The following is a 22,484-nucleotide window of genomic DNA, read 5'->3' on the forward strand; positions in this document are numbered from 1 at the left end:
CCCCCTGTTCTCCGCCCCTCACCCCGGCCCAGCCCCACAGCACTTGCGTACACATCTGTAGCATATTTATTTGCATTGATGTCTGGCTCCCCCACTCTAGACTGTAAACTTGCTCTGGGTGGGAAATGTGTCCATTTCTTGTTGTACTGAACTTTTCCAAGAACTTAGCACACTGCTCTGCACACGGTAAGCACTCAATAAATACGATTGAATGAATTGAATGAATGAATGAATGAGTTAACCCATTCAGGAAGCCGTAGGGCTAAAACTCCCACGAAGTGTGCCCCCTCGCCTCCCCGGTTACCTGCCTCCCCGGATAAAGTAGGACGGGACTGTCTCTGCCTGGAACGGTCCCTTGCAGATGGCTACAAAATATCACCTGCATTCGTCCCTGTACTGGACCTGGGACAGATCTCCTAGAAGAATAATGCCAGGTAAACCAAAAAAGCAATCCAACCATGTTCCACTGGCAGTTTTCATTCACGCCTAAAGCCTTGCAGCATCCAGCATCTTAATATCCCTTTAGTCGTGAAACAGGAACCACTAGTCGGAAAGTAAAAAAATAATAATAATCATCTCCTGAGTTCAGGCAGAGGAGGAAAACCAGATCTGAATAGCTCAAGTTCCAATTTTCCTTGGCAAAATCAGAGCTTTAGGCTCGGTCCTCCCCGAGGGGAGCAGCCAGGAAGTGGGTGACTCCTAAATCCCTGGGGGTGGAGGTGGGGTGGTGGTGATGGGGAGAGTGTTTGTTTCTGGAGGAGGAGCATATTCCTTGGATGCTCAGCTGTCGGAGGGTGCAGGTTTCACCAGCTCTGGGCGGTTTGGGAGGGCACCGCAGAGGACTCTGAGGCCGTTTCTCCCCCGAAGCGAGGATGCGAGCCGCCGGGGACCTCAGAGGTGAGCCGCTCTGCGTTGCGGGCCGAAGGACCGGCCTGGAGAGGCGAGGCTGGGCAGGGTGGGGGGCACGGGGCAGGCGGTCCCTGAGCCCCGGGGAGGGAAGGAGGGAGAGAAGGAGGGAAAGAGGCCGAGGGGCTGTGAAGGTTTGACTCAAAGGAGGGAAGAAATCCCTCCCACCCATCCCCAAGAGCTTGCACCAACCGGGGAGTTGCCCCGAACGCAAAAACTTTGCAGAGGGGAAGAATGTGGGGGTCCCGGCTTCCCCAGACCCGGCTCCGGGAGCCCCTTCCTCTCCCTGCCCGTCCCCACGGGGGGAGGATCACCGGCACCGAGCCCATCCAGGAGGGAAACTGGGGCTTGGGGGAACAAGGAATAATAATAATAATGGTGGTATTTATTAAACATTTACTATATGCAAAGCACTGTTCTAAGGGCTGGGGTGGCATACAAGGTGATGAAGGTGTCCCATGATGGGCTCACAGTCTTCATCCCCATTTTCCAGATGAGGAAACTGAGGCCCAGAGAAGTAAAGTGACTTGCCCAGAGTCACACAGCTGACAAGCGGCGGAGCCCGGATTAGAATCCATGACTCCCAAGCCCATGCTCTTTCCACTGAGTCACGCCACTTCTTTAATTCTGTACTTGTTGAGCGCTTACTACGTGCCAGACACTGTACGAAGCGCCGGGGTGGATACGAGCAAAGTGGGTCGGACCCAGTCCCCGTCCCGCGTGGGGCTCACAGTCTCGGGTCCCATTTTCCAGACGAGGGAACTGAGGCGCAGAGAAGTGAAACGACGCGCCCCAGGTCGCGCAGCAGACAAGTGGCAGAGCGGGGGTCAGAAGGCAGGGCCTAGGACCGGTTGAAGGGAAGCCTTTGGGCGGCCGACATCTTCTCCCTCATTCCGTCAGAGGGGATCCTGTGTGTCCTTTTCCTGCCTTCCCGGGTCGGGCGGCGGAGCCGGGCGGACTTTGGCTCGGACAGTTGTCCCCGCCGGGTGAACGGGCGGTGCGCCCCTCCGGGAGGGCGAGCCTGTGCGGGGGGGAATAAATCCCCCCAGTCCCAAAGGAGAATCAGGAGATGGGGAACGGTCCTCTTCCAGCCCTCCCCAGGAGCTCTCTGCTCAGGACGGACCCTTCTTGGTCTCAGCTGGAAACCGCCGGGGACAGAGGTCTTGCCACCCAGGGGTTGGCATCGGTAAACTGGCGGTGTCTGTTGAGCGTTTTCCTCGGGCTGAGCACTGGAGTGGGCGCTTGGGCGAGTGAGATACACGATTTGTCCATTCCAAGCGCTTAGTACAGTGCTCTGCACATAGTAAGCGCTCAATAAAGACTATTGAACCAACGGTCCTCTTCCCCGTGCCGTAGCCCCGGGGCTTCGGAGGCAAAGTGGGTCTGACAGGGTCTACCACCCTCTGCGTTCGCTCCTTCCTCCCCACTGACTGCTTTTTGTCCTCTGTTTTGTTCTTGCGCTCAGGCACCATCCAATCCAAAAGAAAGCAGGGGGTCCAGGGGCTGATGGCTCCTTGGGCAAGCCACGTAACTGCTCTGTGCCTCAGTTACCTCATCTGTAAAATGGGGATTAAGACTGGGAGCCCCGTGGGGGGCGGGGGACAACCTAATGACCTGCTATCTACCCCCGGCGCTTCGAACGGTGCTTGACACGTAGCAAGCGCCTAACAAATACTATAATTATTATTATTACTCCTTGAACCTGCTGCTGGTGGTTTCGGGGGGGGGGGGGGCGCGAGGATTCAATTCTTAAGTACCCGGGAGGGGGGGAGAGAGAGGGTGGGCTTAGGTGGGAGGGAGGGGGGGGTCTTCCTGGACGTGTCCTTTAGTGGCACTGGGTGTCCGAGATCGGGGTGGGTGAGGGAGGGACAGGGGGACGGAGGATGTTTGGAGGGGATTTCTCCGGAGAGGCCGGATGGCAGGTGGCAGGCCGCAGAGGGGCTTTCATTCGTTCGTTCATTCATTCAGTCGTATTTACTGAGCGCTTACTGCGTGCAGTGCACTGTACTAAGCGTTTGGAAAGTAGACTGCCGCAACAGAGACAATCCCTGCCCGACAGCAGACTCCCAGTCTAGAAAGGGGGAGACGGACCACAAAGCCAAATAAGTAGACGGGCCTCGATAGCATCTAAATAGACGAATGGATTTATAGATCTATGCGCATCATTAATAAAATACAGAGACTAATAAAATACTAAATGTGAAACATAGATGCCCAAGTGACGAGGCCCGTCCCCTCTCAAAAGCCTGAGGCCAACTCCCTGGGCGTCCATCCCCCGGCCGGCGGGCGGACTGTTGGTGATCTGGGGTATCCAGCCTGTCCCCCCACCCCGAGGTCGGACCCCCGCGGGAGAGGGATTTTCCTCCCGGAATCCAGGCCCAAACCCGAGTCCGCTGCTGCCGGTAGGAGTCCGGGGAATAATGATAGACGTGTTTGTAGCGCTTACTGTGTGCCAAGCGCTGTCCTAACGCTGGGACAGATACCCGGCGGTCAGGTCAGATGCAGTTCCGGCCTCATATGGGGCTCACAGCCGAAGGGAGAGGGAGGGAGGGTAGACAGCAAGCAAGAAGTGGTCTACTGGACAGAACACGGATCTGAAAGTCAGAAAGACCTGGGTTCTAATCCCGGCTCTGCGGTTTGTCGGCTGTGTGACTGTGGGCAAGTCACTTCCCTTCTCTGGGCCTCGGTTACCTCATCTGTGAAATGGGGAATAAGACTGTGTTCCCCTTGTGGGACAGGGACTGTGTCCACCCTGATTAAATTGCATCTACCCCAGCGCTTGGAACAGTACCTGGCATAAAGTAAGCGCTTAGTAAGTACCATAAAAGGGGGTGGGGGTCCATCCGGGATTAGAATCCATGTCTCCTGACTCCCTGCCCTGTGGTTTTACTTCCTCCCCAGCAGGGAGGGGTGGGGGCGATGGTGGTGGATGGTAAACGCCTCCGGTAACTCGCTGTGATCGGGGAACGTGTCTACCAAATCTGTTATATTGTACTCTGGTGTAGTGGATAGAGCAGGGGCCGCGAATTTAGAAGGTCACGGATTCTAATCCAGGCTCCACCACTTGTCTACTGTATGACCTCGGGTAAGTCACTTCACGTCTCCGTGCCTCAGTTACCTCAACTGTAAAATGGGGATTGAGACCGAGCCCAGTATGGGGCAGGGACTCTGTCCAACCCGATTTGCTTACATCCACCCCAGCGCTTAGTACAGAGCCTGGCACATAGAAAGGGCTTAACAAATGCCACAATTATCATTATCATTATTATTCTCCCGAGTGCTTAGTACGATGCTCTGCCCATAGTTAGCGCTCAATAAATACGATTGTTTGCCACTGATCTTCGTCGCCACCCGCCGGCTGGTAGCTTTTTCCAGCTCGTTTTCCGTCCTATCTCCCGACACAGAATGAGGGGCTTCACCTTGGGGTCTCTGATACGCCCCTGGAGGGACAACACGTGGCCCCCTCCCCACCCAAAATTAGACAGGACTCCCCCTGCTCTCCAAAGGGCGCAGAGCTAAGACGACTCCTCTCCCCGGACGGGGAGAGCTCCTGCCCCAGATTCATTCATTCATTTATCCAATCATATACACCGAGCACTCAATGTGTGAGGAACACTGTGCTAAGCGCTTGGGAGGGTACAGTTCATTAATAAGTAGACACAGTCCCTGCCCACACGAGTCTGGAAGGGGAGACGGGCGTTAATATAAATAAATACATTACGGATATGTACCTCAGTGCTGTGGGGCTGGGAGGAGGGATGAATAGAGGGAGCAAGTCAGGGAGGCTCAGAAGGGGGAGGGAGAAAAGGAAAGGAGGGTTTAATCAGGGAACACTCCTCGGAGGAGCTGTGTCTTTAATAAGGCCTTGAAGAGGGGGAGAGTAATTGTCGGGTCATCCCAGAGGGGAAGAAACAGCCGTCTTCGCCCCCACATCCATCTCCTCTCCTACCCGCGTCTGGGGATTTCCAGTTTCCAGTCCCTTTCCTGGCAACTGCAGAGACAAACGCGAATTCCCCATCTCCATCTCCGGAGGCTCCGACGTCTCCAAGCAATCCCATTGCTATAGCTACTTACTGCGAGTTCGTTCTGGGCAAGGATTGCCTCTCTTTATTGCTGTGTCGTACTTCCCCAAGCGCTTAGTACAATGCTCTGCACACAGTAAGCCCTCAATAAATTTGACTGAATGAATGAATAACTTCTCCCCCGCCCCCCCTTTCCTCCCCCAGGGCCCAGGCTCGGGTGAAACGCCTTTATCTTATCTTCTAAGATAGAGATCCCCCACAGCCCCCTGTCCTTCTTTTCGCCCAACAGAAATCCGCAAGGCCTTTATTTTTTATTCATGATTCTTTTTAAGTGCTACTATGTGCCAAGCACTGAACTAAGTGCTGGGGTAGATACAAGCTAATCTGTTTAGACTCAGTCCCTGTCCCACAAGAAGCTCATGGTCTTAATCTCCAATTGGCAATAAATGGTATTTTTTGAGTACTTCATTCATTCAATAGTATTTATTGAGCGCTTACTATGTGCAGAGCACTGTACTAAGCGCTTGGGATGAACGAGTCGGCAACAGATAGAGACGGTCCCTGCCGTTGGACGGGCTTACGGTCTAATCGGGGGAGACGGACAGACGAGAACGATGGCGATGAATAGAGTCGAGGGGAAGAGCATCTCGTAAAAACCGATGGCGACTAAATAGAATCGAGGCGATGTACAATTCATTAACAAAATAAATAGGGTAACGAAAATGTATACAGTCGAGCGGACGAGTACAGCGCTGTGGGGATGGGAAGGGAGAGGTGGAGGAGCAGAGGGAAAAGGGGAAAAAGAGGGTTAAGCTGCGGAGAGGTAAAGGGGGGATGGCAGAGGGAGTAGAGGGAGAAGAGGAGCTCAGTCTAGGAACGCCTCTTGGAGGAGGTGAGTTTTAAGTAGGGTTTTGAAGAGGGAGTACTTACTGCTTGCAGAGCACTGCCCTAAGAGCTTGTGAGAGTACAATGTAACAGAGTTGATAGACACATTTCGTGTACAAAAATGAGCTTACAAAATGCGGGGCGACACACGAAATAAATTTGCAGATGAGAGAACTGAGGCACAGAGAATTTAAGTGACTTGCCCAAGGTCACGCAGCAGGCAATTGGCCACTTCAAGTTTATCCTTACTTGCCTTCTCTGGCAAAGTTATTTTTCCATCCTTATTGACACCCATGCCCGTTGCCCTCACCGACTGCTCCAGAAGTTTAACTCCCACCTCCCCCAAAATTGAAACCATCAAGCATGATCTTCCTAAAATCTCCCCTGTCCCTCCCCAGGCACTCCTGCCTCCTGCCTCCCGCCTCCTGCCCTTCTTCAACTCTCCCATCTTTCCCAGAACTATCTCAAGAGGCAATCTCCTGCCTTCTCTCAAAATCCACCCTCTCCACCTGTGCCTCCAACCCTGTCCCTTCGCATCTTAGCGAAGTTCTTTTCCTCTCTCTTCTTCCCTCACTAACCTCCATCTTCAACTCTTCCCTCACCAATGGCTTCTACTCTGCTGCTTTCAGATATCCCATGTCTCCCCTATCCTCAAAAACCCTCCCTTGATCCTAGGGCTCCCTCCAGTTATCGCCCCATCTCCCTTGTACCATTCCTCTCCAAACTACTTGAGTGAGTTGTCCACACAGTGAACGCTTAATAAATAATAAATGAGTGAATAAATGAGTGAATGAATGAATCTTTCCTGATTCACAGACCCATAACCTTGGCAATATCCTTGATTCCTCTCTCTCATTCAGCCCACATATTCAATTACTAAATCCTGATAGTTCGACCTTCATGAAATCGCTAAAATCTGCCCTTCCTCTCCACCCAAACTGCTACTATATCAATCCCATCACTTATCCTTTCCCGCTTTGTCTACTATATCAGTCTCCTTGCTGACCTCCCTGCCTCCTGTCTCTCCTCACTTCAGTCCAAAGTTCACTCTGTTGCTAGGATCATTTTTCCATAAAAACGTTCAGGCCATGTTTCCCCATTCCTCAAGAACCGCCAGGAGTTGCCCATCCACCTCCACATCAAACAAACTCCTCACCACTGGCTTTAAAGCACTCAATCACCTTGCCCATTCCTACCTCACTTTGCTGCTCTCCTACTACAAACCAGCATGCACACTTCTCTCATCTAAAGCTAACCTCGTCCCTGTACCTCAGTTTAATCTATCTCACCACCAACCTCTCGCTCACATCCTGCTTCTGGCCTGGAATGCCCTCCCTCTTCATAGCCAACAGATATTTACTCGCCCCACCTTCAAATCCTTATTGAAGGCACATTTCCTCCAAGATAATAATGTTAATAATGTTGGTATTTGTTAAGCGCTTACTATGTGCCGAGCACTGTTCTAAGCGCTGGGGTAGACATAGGGGAATCAGGTTGTCCCACGTGGGGCTCACAGTCTTAATCCCCATTTTACAGATGAGGGAACTGAGGCACCGAGAAGTTAAGTGACTTGCCCAAAGTCACACAGCTGGCAAGCGGCAGAGCCGGGGTTCGAACCCATGACCTCTGACTCCAAAGCCCGTGCTCTTTCCAGTGAGCCACGCTGCTTCTCAAGATGCCTTCCCCGACTAGTCCCTCCTTTCCTCTTCTCCCTCTCCCTTCTGTGTCACCCTGACCTGCTCCCTTTATTCATCCCTCCTTCCAACCCCACAGCACTTATGCCCATATCTATAATTTTATTTATATTAGTGTCTGTCTCCCTCTCTATACCGTAAGCTCATGTGGGCAGGGAATGTGTGTTTTATTGTTATAGTGTACTCTCCCAAGCGCTCAGGACAGTGCTCTGCATTCACCTCCCCACTCCTCAAAACCCTCCAATGGCTGCCCATCTCTTTGCTCATCAATTCCTTACCACCGGCTCAAGGCTCGCCACCACGTTTTCCATGTTACATATCTGCTCTCTTCACCTGCCTCTCACCCTTGTTACTCACCCAGCTACTTTGCCCAGAAGGTTGACTTCCTAAGTGTAATAGTAAGTGCTTACTTTGAGCACAGACCACCACTAAGCTCTGGGAGAAAACACCTGTTGGAAGAGATGTGATTTTAATAAGATTTTCAAGGTGGGAAGAGTGAAGGTCTGTCAAACATGAAGGGGAAGGGAGTTCCAAGCCAGAGGGAGGATATGAGGGAGGGATTGGTGATGAGGCAGACGATGAGACTGAGGTACAGTGAGTAGACCGGCACTGAGAAGCATCGTGGCTCAGAGGAAAGAGCACGGGCTTGGGAGTCAGAAGTCGTGGGTTCTAATCCCGGCTCCTCCACCACTTGTCAGCAGTGTGACTTTGGGTAAGTCGGTTAACTTCTCTGTGCCTCAGTGCCTCCTCTGTAAAATGGGGATGAAGACTGTGAGCCCCAGGTGGGACAACCTGATTACTTTGGATCTACCCCAGTGCTTAGAACAGTGCTTGGCACATAGTAAGCGCTTAACAAATACTGTCATCATCATTAGAGGAATGAAATAGTCATTCAATAGTATTTATTGAGCGTTTACTCAATAGTATGTTGGGTTGTAGAAGATCAGTGAGGTAAGGTAGGAGAGAGAGAGCTGAGTGTCTTAAAACCAAGATAAAGGAATCTCTATATGATGTGGGGGTGAATGGGCAGCCACTGGAGGATCTCCAGAAGTGTGAAAACATGGCCTGAAAGGTTTTTTAGACAAATGATCAGGGCAGCAGAATGAAGTATGGACTGGAGCGGGGAAAGACAGGAGGCAGGGAGGTCAACAAGGTCAGCAATTCATATGAAGTAGTCATCCATTCAATAAATTCTGCTCAGTTTTTCTTAAAATCCTAATTCTCTGAAAGTCCTCAATTGCCTCCCTAAAGTCAAGTGCAATAAAAGAATTATTTATTTCACATTCTTAATATCTTTTCCATAAGAAGCGTATCTCTTTGATGAGGCTGTATGAGTTTGTTACTGCATTAATTTTGACCGGTTTAAACATCATAGAATTTTGAAAAGTATCACATTCTGTTTGACGATCTTCTTGTTGTGCTCTTTCCAGTAGGTCACTTTTGACTTCTTTGTCTATTGTGGGCAGGGAATGTGTTCGTTTATTGTTGTACTGTGCTCTCCCAAGCACTTAGTACAGTGCTCTGCACACAGTAAGTGCTTAATCAATACGATTGAATGAGTGAATGAATGAATCGTTAGTCATCAGCATTGGCAATCTACAGACAATTGACAAGAAAGTAGAAAATCAAGTAAATACTATTAACTGAGTACATACTGTGTTGCAAGTATAGGGAAATGTTCAAAATATTGATTAGCCATGATCATAATTCCTAGGATCAGAGATTTTACAATTCAACAGCTTTCTGTCAGCATTTAATAATAATAATTAATAATAATAATTAAGGTATTTGTGCTTACTGTGTCCCAAACACTCTTCAAAGAAAACACTGGGGTAGATACAGGGTAAACAGGTTGTCCCACACGGGGCTCACACTTCTAATCCCCATTTTACAGATGAGGTACCTGAGGCACAGAGAAGTGATTTGCCCAAGATCACACAACAGACAAGTGGCATAGGCGGGATTAGAACCCACGTCTTCTGACTCCCAAGCCCGTGCTTTTTCCACTAAGCCATGCTACTTCTCACTTAGGTCTATGACGCCAACGTATGGCTTTCCCAGTGCGGCTGATTCTTTACTTCAGTTTTCTTTAAAGTCAGCCTGGCTGATTCGGCAACCATTTGCATTTCTTCTTAGGTGTGAGTCTCGAGAAGGTAATGATGGGCAAATAGCAATTTTTGAATGCTTCTTGGTCTTTAGTTGAAGCTGGAAGTCTCTTTAGAAGACTTGGAGAAGCAGCATGGCCTAGTGGAGAGATTAGGGGCCTGGGAGTCAGAGGATCTGAGTGCTAATCCCAGCTCCACCACTGCTGTGTGACATTGGGTGAATCAGTTAACAGTTATCTCATCTTTACAGTGGGGATTAAGACTGTGAACCCCTGTGGGACATGGACTGTGTCCAAACTGATCAACTGGTATCTTCCCCAGTGCTATGTACGGTGCCTGATGCTCAATAAATGCCATAAAAAAGAGTGATGATGTATACTAACACCTGTGTCCAGATCTTTTGTTGCATGCTAAGCATGGGGAGTGTAAAGTAAGCAAACCAGGCCTGCTTTGCACCTACACTCACTCCATTGGTGAAAGGAAATGGTTTGGAGAACTCTCCCCTGGCTCTGTCCCAGCCAGTTTTGCCCAGTGTGAAAGTAATCTTGGGATCTTTATGAACTTTTCAGGTCAGACAAATCTGTTAAGCAGTTTCCAAACTCCAAATCGACTGATGGGGTCAAATGCTTTATGTGAGGTCTACGAGTACCATGCTGTAGTCTTGTAAAGTTTATTAATGTCATTATTATCTTGATGGTGCTCCCTGCCCTGTATTTAATGTGTGACCAATATTTTTTTAATGGTATTTGTTAGCGCTTACTATGTTGCCGGGCACTGTACTAAGTGCTGAGGTTGACACAACCTAATCAGGTTGGACACAGTCCCTGTCCCTCGTGGGGCTCACAGTATTTTTCAGATGAGATAACCGAGGCCCAGAGGAGTATAGTGACTTGCCCGAGGTCACACAGCCGACAAGTGGAGGAGCAGGGATTAGAACCCAGATCCTTCTGACTCCCTGGCCCGTGCTCTAGCCACTAAGTCACAATGCTTCTCTAATCGTATCTGTAATCAGATGCTACATTGTGATTCTGGGGCTATTTGGATGACGGTGTTTTTCAGTAGTCAATCTAGGAGAATTCCAGGCAATATACAGCGATGAGATGTCTCAATTATTGTCACCAGCTGGTTCATCTTCTTCAGTGACTTTTCTTCTTGAAGATGGTGATGGTGGGGACATCTCTTCAGTCTTTCATAAGTTGAGGGCGAGCTCGTGTGAGTGTTTAAAGCAGGGAGGGTCCCCTCCATGCTTGTAGATCTCAGTGGCTAAGCCATCGGGTACTTTGCCATTTTTCCGACGTGGTTGCCACTTCTTCAGGATTCCCTCCTTGTCTGTGATGAGACTGGAGCCATCTTCACTCTTCAGAGGTGCGGTGGAAACCCGTACAGGGCCAAAGAATGTCTTTGATGATGTGGAGAAATTTTTGATTTCCTTGAAGTCTGGTGAGCCTTGGATGTCTTCCAGTTTGGCCTCTCATCTCCCGTTCCTCATAACACGTTCCTTAACTTTTTTTTATGATATTTGTTAAGCACTTATTATGCACCTGGAGTAGGTGCAGGTTAATTAGGTAGCACACAACATCTGTCACGCAAGGGGCTCACAGTCTAAATCGATGGGAGAACAGGTCTCATTTTACAGTTGAGGAAACTGAGACACAGACAAGACTTGCCCAAGGTCTCACAGCGAGCAATCAGCAGAGGTGGGATTAGAACCCAGGTCCTCTGACTCCCAGGCCCACGCTCTCTCCACTGGGCCACATTGCTCCCCCAACAAAAGCGAACTTGGTTTGCGTTTCCCAGTGTAGGTTTCGGTGAATCTCACTCCAATCTGAATTCCAGGGTGCTGCATGGTGCTGTCGGTGCAGGACAAGAAGGACTTTTTTTATTTCTGCGTTATTTGCATTAAGCCATCTCAGTGACTTCACTTAGCCATGCCCAGCTTCTTGGCGGAGGCCTGGAATACAACCGAGTGGAGAAATGCCCATTTGTTGTTTTGGTTGGGAGTTGTGGATTTAATTTCCTGTTCAAACGGGGTTTTTCTGTTGCTGCAGAGCTCTTTGAACATGCCTTTGTTCTAGGAAGCTTAAAGTACAACTGTCTTGGCTTCTTGGAGACTTCATTTTGGTGCCGTGTTTGCCTAGTCTCTATGAATTGGAGTTTCTGGTCTGTGCCCTGTCTGGAATTTTGCCCCAAACATGGCTGCTTAATCTTGAAGTTCCTCTGCCCCCCTTGCAATTCAGGCAGTGAGATGCCACTATTTGGATAGTGCGTGCACCCGGGATGTGTCTCTTTCGTTTATTACGTAATGAGAAAGTAAAATATCTTCTTTTCTCTATCCAGCCAGTGAGGAGGGGCACAGATTCACAGAGATTCCTGATTGGAAAGACAGTACATAAACTCAGTATAGGCAGGGAACATGTCTACCAACTCTCTGGTATTGTAGTCTCCTAAGCACTTAGTAGAGTTCTCTGCACACAGTAAGCGCTCATTAAAACCACTGATTGACTGATTTACCCCTGACCTCGAGAAGCCTCCAAATGAACTGCCCGTTTGTGGAGTCATTGAAGTCCACAGCTCTTGCCTTTCCTTTAATCCAGCTTTAAAAGAATGCCTTTATGAATTCCCCACTTTCTAGGAGATGTCGTAATCCTTAAGTGAAGTGTTTAAAATCCTTGTCAGGCTTGAAAGGGAGAATTTACAGTGCCAGAGAGGAAATATCACCAGTAATATCAGAACGGTTTCCTGCTCTAGCAGAATAAATCAAACAATTAGTTAATCGGAGGTATTTTGGGAACATTTCCTGCAAGCAGAGCACTGTGTGGGAGAGTATAATAAAAAAGAGATGGTAGATACACTTTCTGCCCAAGTAACGTAGAGACTAGAGGAGCAGACACACACTGAAATAAGAGAAGAATCAGAAGAGTTTAGGGATATGTACTTTACTGCTGTGGGAATGGGGATGGGCTGAAATATCAAGTTTTGAAGGGGTACGGATCCAAGGGCGTAGGTGACACAGAAAATAAACTCAGGGTTTTGTTTAAATCTACTTGAGAAGATTGCCCAGTAATTTCCACTGTTTGTTCATTCCTGAATTAAGGTTTAGTCACTATATAGTCACTAGTTCTGAGTAGAAAAAATAACATACTGAGATAATACAGAGAAGCAGCATGGCTTAGTGGAAAGACCCCAGGCCTAAGAGTCAGAGAACCTAGGTTCTTATCTTGGCTCTGCCACTTGTCTGCTGTGTGACCTTGAGCAAGTCACTTCACTTCTCTGAGCCTTAGTTACCTGTTCGGTAAAATGAGGGTTAAGATTGAGCTCCATGTGAGACATGGGCTACATTCAACTTGATTGGCTTTTAATAATAATAATAATAATAATAATAATAATGTTGGTATTTTGATATTACTATGTGCCAAGCACTGTTCTAAGCGCTGGAATAGATACAAGGTTATTAGGTTGTCCCACATGGGGCTCACAGTCTTAATCGCCCTTTTTACAGATGAGGGAACTGAGGCACAGAGAAGTTAAGTGACTTGCCCAAAGTCACACAGCTGACAGGGGAGGGAGCCGGGAATAGAAGCAATGATTTCTGACTCCCAAGCCCGGGCTCTTACCACTAAGCCACGCTTCTTCTTCTTTTATCTTTGCTAGTACTTAATACAGTGTCTGGCGCATGGAAAGTGCTTAAGAAATACTATTAAAAAAAGTACTAACCATAACCAATCTGTGCTATCCTAAAATGCTTTAAGGTTATCCCATTTTTTGCCTTTGTAACATCATGGGCCTTTGACAAGGGATGGAAAAGATAGAGAATTTCATGTGAATCTTTGCTAAAGGTCTCCTAATGACTTTAATCAGTGAGTAGTAGTAATAATAATGAAGATATTTGTTAAGCACTTAACTATCTGTCAAACACTGTTCTAAGATCTGGGGCAGATACAAGCTAAACAGGTTGGACACAGTCCCTTTAGGTCAGAAACGTGAAAACCAGAGAGAAATAGCATTTCCCACAAGGTGATGTGTTTGTAGAATAATTATTAATGAAATGAGAATAAAACTAGGGTGGTAAGTTTTTATAGTTATATATATTAGTGTCCGCAGCAGGGAATGAAGGGTGGGGTGGTAAGTTTCCTAGGATACTCTGTGTAGTTGCGATTTCTCCCTTGGCTTTCCCTTGTGGGGTTAATTTATATCTTTGTCATCTTTAAAGCAGTGATCACCGGTCACCTGCCCTCCCCCTGCCATCATGCTTGCCAAAGGGCCAGCAAAGCCCCGTCATTGGAAAATAGACGATTTGTGGCATATCAAGTGCTCAGTGTGGTACTCTGCACAAAGTAAGAGCTCAGTAGATACCATTGATTGATTTCAAAACAAGTATTTATTAGATCTATTAGATGCTACTTAACATCACAATTTGGCTTGTGCCCCAATATTTTACCTTCAACTCGTCGGGAGTGAATTTTTGCAAGGCAAAACAATCTTCTACAGCAAGAAAAAAATCAGTGGGTTGGTTGGGGAAGGGCACTGCTCCAGGGATTTGAATGCAGTCCTGTAACAATTACTGTCTCTCCAGTCCTCACAACTGAATGCTGTGTGGTTAGAGGATTCCACGCCCGAAACGAGGCTTGCATTTTGGAAATACTTTGATTGATGGTGGCATCATCACTAAATACTGTGCATCTCTAATTTCTTTCCTGACATCAGTTTTGGGAGTATAAATCGGAGCTTCACTTCCTTGTCTTCAACTATCATCTCTACGCAGATGACACCCAAATCTACATCTCCTCCCCTGTCCTCTCCCCCTCCCTCCAGCCTCATATCTCCTCCTGCCTTCAGGACGTGTCCACCTGGATGTCCGCCCTCCACCTAAAACTCAACATGTTCAAGACTGAGCTCCTTATCTTCCCTCCCAAGCCCTGTCCTCTCCCTGACTTTCCTGTCACTGTGGACGGCACGACCATCCTTCCCGTCTCACAGGCCCGCAACCTCGGTGTCATCCTTGACTCAGCTCTCTCATTCACCCCACACATCCAATCCGTCACCAAAACCTGTCGGTCTCACCTTCACAACATCGCCAAGGTCCACCCTTTCCTCTCCTTCCAAACCGCTGCCTCGCTGGTACAAGCTCTCATCAAATCCCGACTGGACTACTGCATCAGCTTCCTCTCTGATCTCCCATCCTCCTGTCTCTCCCAGCTTCAGTCTATACTTCACTCCGCTGCCCGGATTATCTTTCTACAGAAACGTTCTGGGCATGTCACCCCCCTCCTCAAAAATCTCCAGTAGTTACCTATCGACCTTCACATGAAGCAAAAACTCCTCCTTCTTGGCTTCGGAGCTCTCCATCACCTGGCCCCCTCCTACCTCACCTCCCGTCTTTCCGTCTACAGTCCACCCCGCACCCACCTCTCCTCTGCCACTAACCTCCTCACTGTGCCTTGTTCTCGCCTATCCCGCCGTCAAGCCCTGGCCCACGTCCTCCCGCTGTCATGGAATGCCCTCCCTCCTCACATTTGCCAAACTAACTCTTTTCCCCTCTTCAAAGCCCCACCGAGAGCTCACCTCCTCCAGGTGGCCTTCCCAGACTGAGCTCCCCCTTTCCCTCTGCCCCTCCTCCCCTCCCCATCACCCCGACTCCCTCCCTCTGCTCTTCCCCCTTCCCCTTCCCACAGCACAGGTGCACATTTGTACATATTTATTACTCTATTTATTTTGTTACCTAGAATCTATGATTCTATTTATTTATTTTGATGGTATTGATGCCTGTCTACTTGTTTTGCTCTGTTTTGTTGTCTGCCTCCCCCTTCTAGACTGTGAGCCCGTTGTTGGGCAGGGATTGTCTCTATCTGTTACCGAACTGTACTTTCCAAGTGCTTAGTACAGTGCTCTGCACACAGTAAGTGCTCAATAAATACGATTGAATGAATGAATGAATATAGCAATGTCCAGAAAACAAGTAGAAAACAATGTTGACAGCACACATTTTACTATCAGTGGAACTCTCTGAGCGAGGATTGGTTGGAAGAAGTTTGTGTGGACGTGTAAACTTTTTTATTTATTTACAAGGCAGACGCAAAGCATCAGATTTAGAATCTGGACCCATTGTGGGAAACACCAAATGGGGTAAATTATCCTTTCTTGTTTGCCATTTCCTTTGTTGGTTTGGTTAGTCCATCAATTTGAGTGTTCAACAATATATTAGAGTGTGAAGAGGGCATATGGGGTACCGAGCAGCGTGGGCTGTGGGAAGCAGCATGGCTTAGTGGAAAGAGCACGGGCCTGGGACTCAGAGGACCTGGGTTCTAATCCCGACTCTGCCACTTGCCTGCTGTGCGACCTCCGGCGAGTCACTTAACTTCTCTGTGCCTCCTACTCCCTCCTACTTAGATTGTGAGCCCCAAGTGGGACAGGGACTGTGTCCAAGCTGATTAGCTTGTATCTACCCCAGCACTCAGTACAGTGCCTGGCACATGGTAAGCACTTAAAAAGTTCTATAAAGGAAAACAAAGGTGGGGTTTCCGTCCTTACATAAATCTCAAACTGAGAGATGATTGGTATTTGATCTTAAGCAAAGAAAGGGAAAATGCAAGCAAAGGATTATCTGTTTTTTTAATGGTATTTGTTAAGCGCTTACTTTGTGCTCATATACCAAGTAATTATAACAGCTCACACTGTGCCACAGGGCATATGATGTTAGGGGTGTCTCCCTTCCAAGATGGGGGCGGAAGGAGCTGAACTCCGACTTGGAAACCCCCTCCCAGAGTCCTCCAGTGTCCTGACTGCTGCCTCGGTCATGAAAGTATTTATTTTTTGCCCTTCGACAAGCACATCTTGAGCATCAGCTCAATGAAATTGTGATCCATGAAGGGAAAATGACCTACCATGTCATGCGCCTCTCTGATCCAGAGCTCTACGGTTCTCCTCAGAGCCCCAGCTGAAGCGGCATCTGCGATTCCGCATTTTGGTTATTTTATGTTTTTTATGGTATATGTTAAGCGGCTTACTATGTGTCAAACATTATTCTGAGTGCGAGTTTAAAACTTTTGGTTATGGGAGAAGTGATCCAACCACTACATCCGAAGTTCCAAGAGGATGGAACCACAGACTAAGAATAAGAATTACGGCGGCATCTGTAAAGTGCTCACTATGGGCCAAACGCTGCATTAAGTGCCAGGGTAGATACAGTATGTGTAGAAGGGGCTCACACGTGACAGAACGGGTATTGAATCCCCATTTTACAGATGAGGAAGCTGAGGCACAGGTAACTTGATATACTTGCCCAAGGTCATAGAACCCAACAACTCTGACTCCCAGATCTGGGCTCTTTTCAATAGACCACAGAGGCAAATTTGGATGGCTGGCTAGCCAAGCAGCTACCCTAATCCGGTTCTGAGACAGGGAGGTGGGTCACTACTTGGCTCGCCTTCAAAAAAAAACAAAAAACAATGAAAAACCGAAGCAGTCTGGAAGTTGGCAGAAGAACAGGCATTATTTCAAAGCCAGCAATGGGATTTTGCGGTTGGTAAGGAACCTGGAGGTTGTTTGCCATAAGGTGGGTTCTTATTCCATCTTCCAAAGAAAAGAAAAAGTCAGCGAACTGGGTCCAAAAACACGCCACGGTAACCCTGGGTTGGCAAATTAACCCTCTTTGGTCTTCGGCTCCTCTTTGACAGGGAAGCTGAGCTGCTGTTCCAAGCGCTGGTTGGGGGTGATGCTGCTGATGTCTGCCTTCTTTGGCTTCCTTAGGTAAGAAGTTGGTTGGGTTTGGGTTCCAGGGCCGCCTGAACTAGATGAGTGTAGAGCACCTTTCTGCATCTGAAAGGCGGCTATTGACTTCAGAAGGGAAAATGGATCATGTTTTGCTGGGAGGGAAGGGGGAAAAGGAGAAGCGAAGATGGGAAGATATGACGTTTCAAGAACCAATGATTACTAATTATATAAGGAACAGCTTTTTTTTCCAATTCTTTAGGCTCTCTCTAAATAATTATACGCAGAAAGAAGAAAGAGAGAATTAGCTGATTTTTTTTTTCTCCAGTTAGGCTTTGCATCAAGATTTGGGATTTAGCTTAGGGATAACATTATAGAGAGAGTCTGGTTGGAAAAGCAGAGAAATGTCACCTCATCCTTAGGTTATGACACACCCCCTAACGCACACCCACACAAATCCTTCACTCTCCCCTCACTTCCCATTAATGACTTTTCTCAGTCAAAGAAATGTTCCCCATTCCCTAACAGCTAATTGCAGCCACTCAGGGCTATAATGGCCGGAGCAATCAGAACACAGATTCCCAGACTGAGCCCTCTCTTTCCCTCTGCTCCTCCTCCCCTCCCCATTGCCCCGACTCCCTCCCTCTGCTCTACCCCCTTCCCCTCCCCACAGCACTTGTATGTATTTGTACATATTTATTTCTCTATTTATTTTATTAATGATGTGCCTTTATCTATGGTTCTGTTTATCTATTTTGATGGTATTGATGCCTGTCTACTTGTTTTGTTTTGTTGTCTGCCTACCCCTTCTAGACTGTGAGCCCGTTGTTGCGTAGGGATTGTCTCTGTTGCCGAATTGTACTTCCCAAGCGCTTAGTACAGTGCTCTGCACACAGTAAGCGCTCAATAAATATGATTGAATGAATGAATGAATTGTACAGAGGTCCTCTCAGCTTCTCCTAGACTCAGTAAAGCACCCCTGTAGCCATTAGGCACAAAACAGGTCACGAAAACTAAAACATGTGAACTTGCAGAGAATCACTGACCTATTTAGCATGGGAGCATGTGCACAATAGCCCAGTGAAAGCTATTTCTGGGATAATGTATCCAAGAAAGGTAGGAACTTGGCTGAGTGGGGTGGTTCGTGGGGTGGTATGATTGATCGATCCATCAGGAACCAATACAGATTACTCATTTATCAAATCATCCTGAAAGATTTTGCCTGATTAGCATGCCATAGCACATCAATCCCTAAATAATAGAACCTTAAAGTAATAGGGGGTGTCTTCCCTACCAACTAGGCTCCTCCTCCGTTTCCCAAATCCTCCCACACTACTATTTTTTATGATATTTATTTAGCATTTACTATGTGTCAAGCACTGTTCTAAGCTCTGGGGTAGCTACAATTTTCTCAGGTTGGATACAGTACTTGTCCCACATTAGAGCTCACAGTCTAAATTGGTGGGAGGAGGATTTAATCCCCATTTTACAGATAACTGAGATACAGAGAGGTAAAGTGACTGGCCCAAAGTCACCAGGAAGCAATTGGCAGAGCCAGGATTAGAACTCTGGTCCTCTGACTACCAGGCCCATGCTTTTTTCACTAGGCCACAATGCTTCGCATGCAGTAATTGCCTATTTACTGAGAGAAGCAGCACGGCTCAGTGGAAAGAGCACGGGCTTTGGAGTCAGAGGTCATGGGTTCCAATCCCCGCTCTGCCACTTGCCAGCTGTGTGACTTTGGGCAAGTCACTTAACTTCTCTGTGCCTCAGTTACCTCACCTGTAAAATGAGGATTAAGACTGTGAGCCTCATGTGGGGCAACCTGATTACTCTGTATTTACCCTAGCGCTTAGAACAGTGCTCCACACATAGTAAGCACTTAACAAATACCAACATTATTCTTATTATTATTGTTTTTCTGTAGTTATCTGGTAAGTGACTCAAACTCTATGCAGATGAGTTTTTCCTTAAGGAGATACCGAGAAAAGAGTAATTACCTGCTCTAGTTAAGGCAGACTTTTCCTCACTGACCCAAGGTGTGGGGTGAGCCTTACTTGAACATCACAATGATATAAATAAAAGTTCAGCTTCCATAGACAGTGCTGTTTGAAGGAGAAAAATGGAATCCACCCAATGAGCAGAGTCCACATCAATCTCAAGTGAATGGGGATCTGAGTGTGTTGGTCTGAACAACCCAGGAAGATCTGGATTGGGATCCAATGAAAACCTTTGGATGAATCCATTTTCAAAGGGAAAAGTCTGGAGATTTGTGAAAAATCTCAACTCGGTTTCCAAATAAACTAGACCTCTGACCCAGTTTGGGTGACACAATCTTGTCTTTCTGGACAACTTTCCTGCCTACTGTCCCAGAATTGATGTGGAAATTTCCCAGATTCTGAATGGACAATGCAGGCTGGTTGACAAGCTTGACTGGGATTCCTCTTTTGTTCAGTTATTACAATGACTGCTCAGCTGGGAACAATAAGCATTTTTCAAAAGATGAGTCACCTCTGGGGTCAAATCACCACAAAATTATCTTGACAGCTCTGCCTGCTTTCCTCACCCTAGTCTCTCATTTCAACCATGTGATGAGCAGGGAAATGTTCTACACATTCCCGGGTCAATTTCTCTTGTCTCTACTGAACTTGATTAGTAACAGAAACCCTCACGGCCATGGGAACCGTTTCAAAATTTTCATTTTCTTTAAATATTGAGTTGTAAGGGCCAAGCCACTGAACTTCTCAAATTACCTCATCTGTAAAATGAGGATTTAAAGTTGTGAGGCCCATGTGGAACATGGACTGTGTCCAACCTGATCAGCTTGCCTCTACCCCACCTCATAGAGTCTGGCACAGAGTAAGCTCTGAATGAATACCATTTTAAAAAAAAAATGAATGTCTGAATCTCAGTGACTCTCTGGGCAATTTCTTCTGTGACGTAGAAGCTGTACTCTGAGGGGAAACTAAACTTCTACCATTTTCTTTCCATAGTAAGAATTTCATCAGCCTGAAGAGCGACAGCAGCAGTACACTCCAAACAGTGCCAAAACTGTGAGTTCCCTTGGTTCCCGAAAAAGGAAAGTTTTGGGCTGAGGTTCATTATAAGACCAGGCTTCCTGTCAATTGGGGTTCCTTGAGGATATCTTCTTTCCTACTGGCCTTCACAAAACCAAGCTTCCCATCTGGGTGGGATGACAACTATCTTGAATATCTCACCGGTCATTTGAACCTGCTCTAGCGGATGCAGAATTTGAGGTGAGCTAAACTTGGATATTTCTCTTTTCAGAAGCATGAATGTCCCTTATCTAGATGGCCACAATTTTGAGTTGCAATTGCACCTGCAAAGGTAGATTTCTTTGACTGATTTATTGTTTGACTTGGAATGAATTTTTCGACCAAGTACTTTCTTTCTGAACTTGTATTTGCCTAACCAACAGATGTTCTCTTTTAATAGGAACAGTGACAGCTGTGAGGCCGGACTCCAAGAAATCAAACTACTCAGGTAGAATCTCGATGTCCTTTCTTTTTATTCTCCATTTCCTGTTGCTCTCAAAACATCTCAGCAATTCTCTGGAGCCGGCTGGGCTCCGCTGAGCATCGAGCTTTCTTTAACTGCTGTTTGACTCCATGACCACTGCTTTCCTCCCATTAGGAAGGTTCCTGAGGAGCAGAGTGACTACCAGGAAATAACACTCCTAAGGTAGAAATCTTTTGCATGATCCCCTAAGATGGGTTTTTTAAAAAGGAGTATCATCTGGGAGTCGCGGGGAGGAGAGGAAGGACCAACAGGACCCCTTGCTTAGTTTTATTCTGAAGGGTGGAGTGTTTTCAGAAAGAGAAACTCATGCTTCCTTCTCTCCGTAGCAAGATGGACACTGAGCTGGATGGTGAGAGGCTGCTTCTCCACGTACCACAACTCGGGTAGGTTTCTTTCTGCTCATTAGTCCCCAGAAGCTTAGAATGTCACTCATCCTCCCCCACCTTTTTGTGCCTTTGAATAGTTTCTGCTCTGATGACGGAGGTAGTTTGGGTTAAGCTAAACTTTGGTTGCTGTCTTTCCACAGAACAGAGGCCAGAGACCTGAATAGTCTACAGGAAATAAGACTACTTAGGTAAGGGCTTTCTTCAGCTTACCGGAATTACATCTTTCAGCGTCGTGGTGGAGCTTGGGTCGGGACACGCCAAAGACCTTTCTGTGCTCCACCTGGATTCTATGCTCCACCTTGATTTGACACCACCACAACCCTCTCTGTTGATCATTTTAAGTTCCTCCTTCCCTTCTGCCCTCTTTCAGCACCAGCATGGGACTCTAAAACCTTCATCCCTTCTTCCCCTCCCTTCCGCCCTGGTTCCTGCTCTCTGTTCCAGCCAAGCAAAGAGACTCACTACCCTCCCTTCCTCCTGGACGACTCTCCTGCCTGCAAGTCTTTCATCTCCCTATCTATCAGTCGACCGTATTTACTGAGCACTTTCTGTGACAGAACACTGTTCTAAGCAATCGAGAGACTATGATATACCAATATAACAGAGTTGGTCACACATTCCCTGTCCCCGGTGAGCTTACAGTCTGGGGGGCAGATGGGTAATAATATAAATAAATGAATTACAGATATGTACATAAGTGCTGTTGGGCTGAGGGGTGGTGAGGTGAATAAAGGAAGCAAATCAGCGAGACGCAGATGGGAGGGGGAGAAGAGGAAATGGGAGCTTATTCAGGAAAAGCCCTTCAATAAGCCTTCGAAGGTGGGGAGAGTAATTGTCAGATATGAAGAGGTAGGGCGTTCTAGGTCAGAGGCAGAACATGGGAGAGAGGTCGATGGCGAGATAGACGAGATTGAAGTACGATGAAAGGTTTCTCCCTCCACGTCATTTCCCTCCTTCAAAGCTCTGCCAACTGACACTTTCTGAGAAACCTCCTCAAATCTTCCCCCAATTCCAGTATTGCCATTCGCTTCAATTACCTCAGTGGTTATGCATGCCTCTAGAAACTTGGTCTATCTAAGTTTTACAAGCCTAGAATTTATTTTTTTTAAGTATCTGTGAAATGTTTACTATGTGTCAGACCCTGTACTAAGCACTGAGAAGCAGCGTGGCTCAGTGGAAAGAGCACGGGCTTTGGAGTCAGGGCTCATGAGTTCGAATCCCAGCTCTGCCACTTGTCGG

General features: G+C 47.4%; 1 protein-coding gene across 1 annotated transcript in view; it reads left to right on the top strand.

Annotated features, from left to right (window-relative positions):
* Window positions 1-872: 872 nt before the first annotated feature.
* Window positions 873-22,484, top strand: part of LOC100092870 (histo-blood group ABO system transferase-like) — a 44,388-nt gene continuing 22,776 nt past the window's right edge. Inside the window, exons 1-5 of the mRNA XM_039911969.1 lie at window positions 873-897; window positions 17,286-17,358; window positions 20,608-20,667; window positions 20,974-21,021; window positions 21,386-21,433. Coding sequence (XP_039767903.1) covers window positions 873-897; window positions 17,286-17,358; window positions 20,608-20,667; window positions 20,974-21,021; window positions 21,386-21,433 — 254 coding nt within the window. The remainder of the gene's footprint in view (window positions 898-17,285; window positions 17,359-20,607; window positions 20,668-20,973; window positions 21,022-21,385; window positions 21,434-22,484) is intronic.

This window comes from Ornithorhynchus anatinus, chromosome 4, assembly GCF_004115215.2.
Source record: "Ornithorhynchus anatinus isolate Pmale09 chromosome 4, mOrnAna1.pri.v4, whole genome shotgun sequence".
Classification (NCBI taxonomy): Eukaryota; Metazoa; Chordata; class Mammalia; order Monotremata; family Ornithorhynchidae; genus Ornithorhynchus; species Ornithorhynchus anatinus.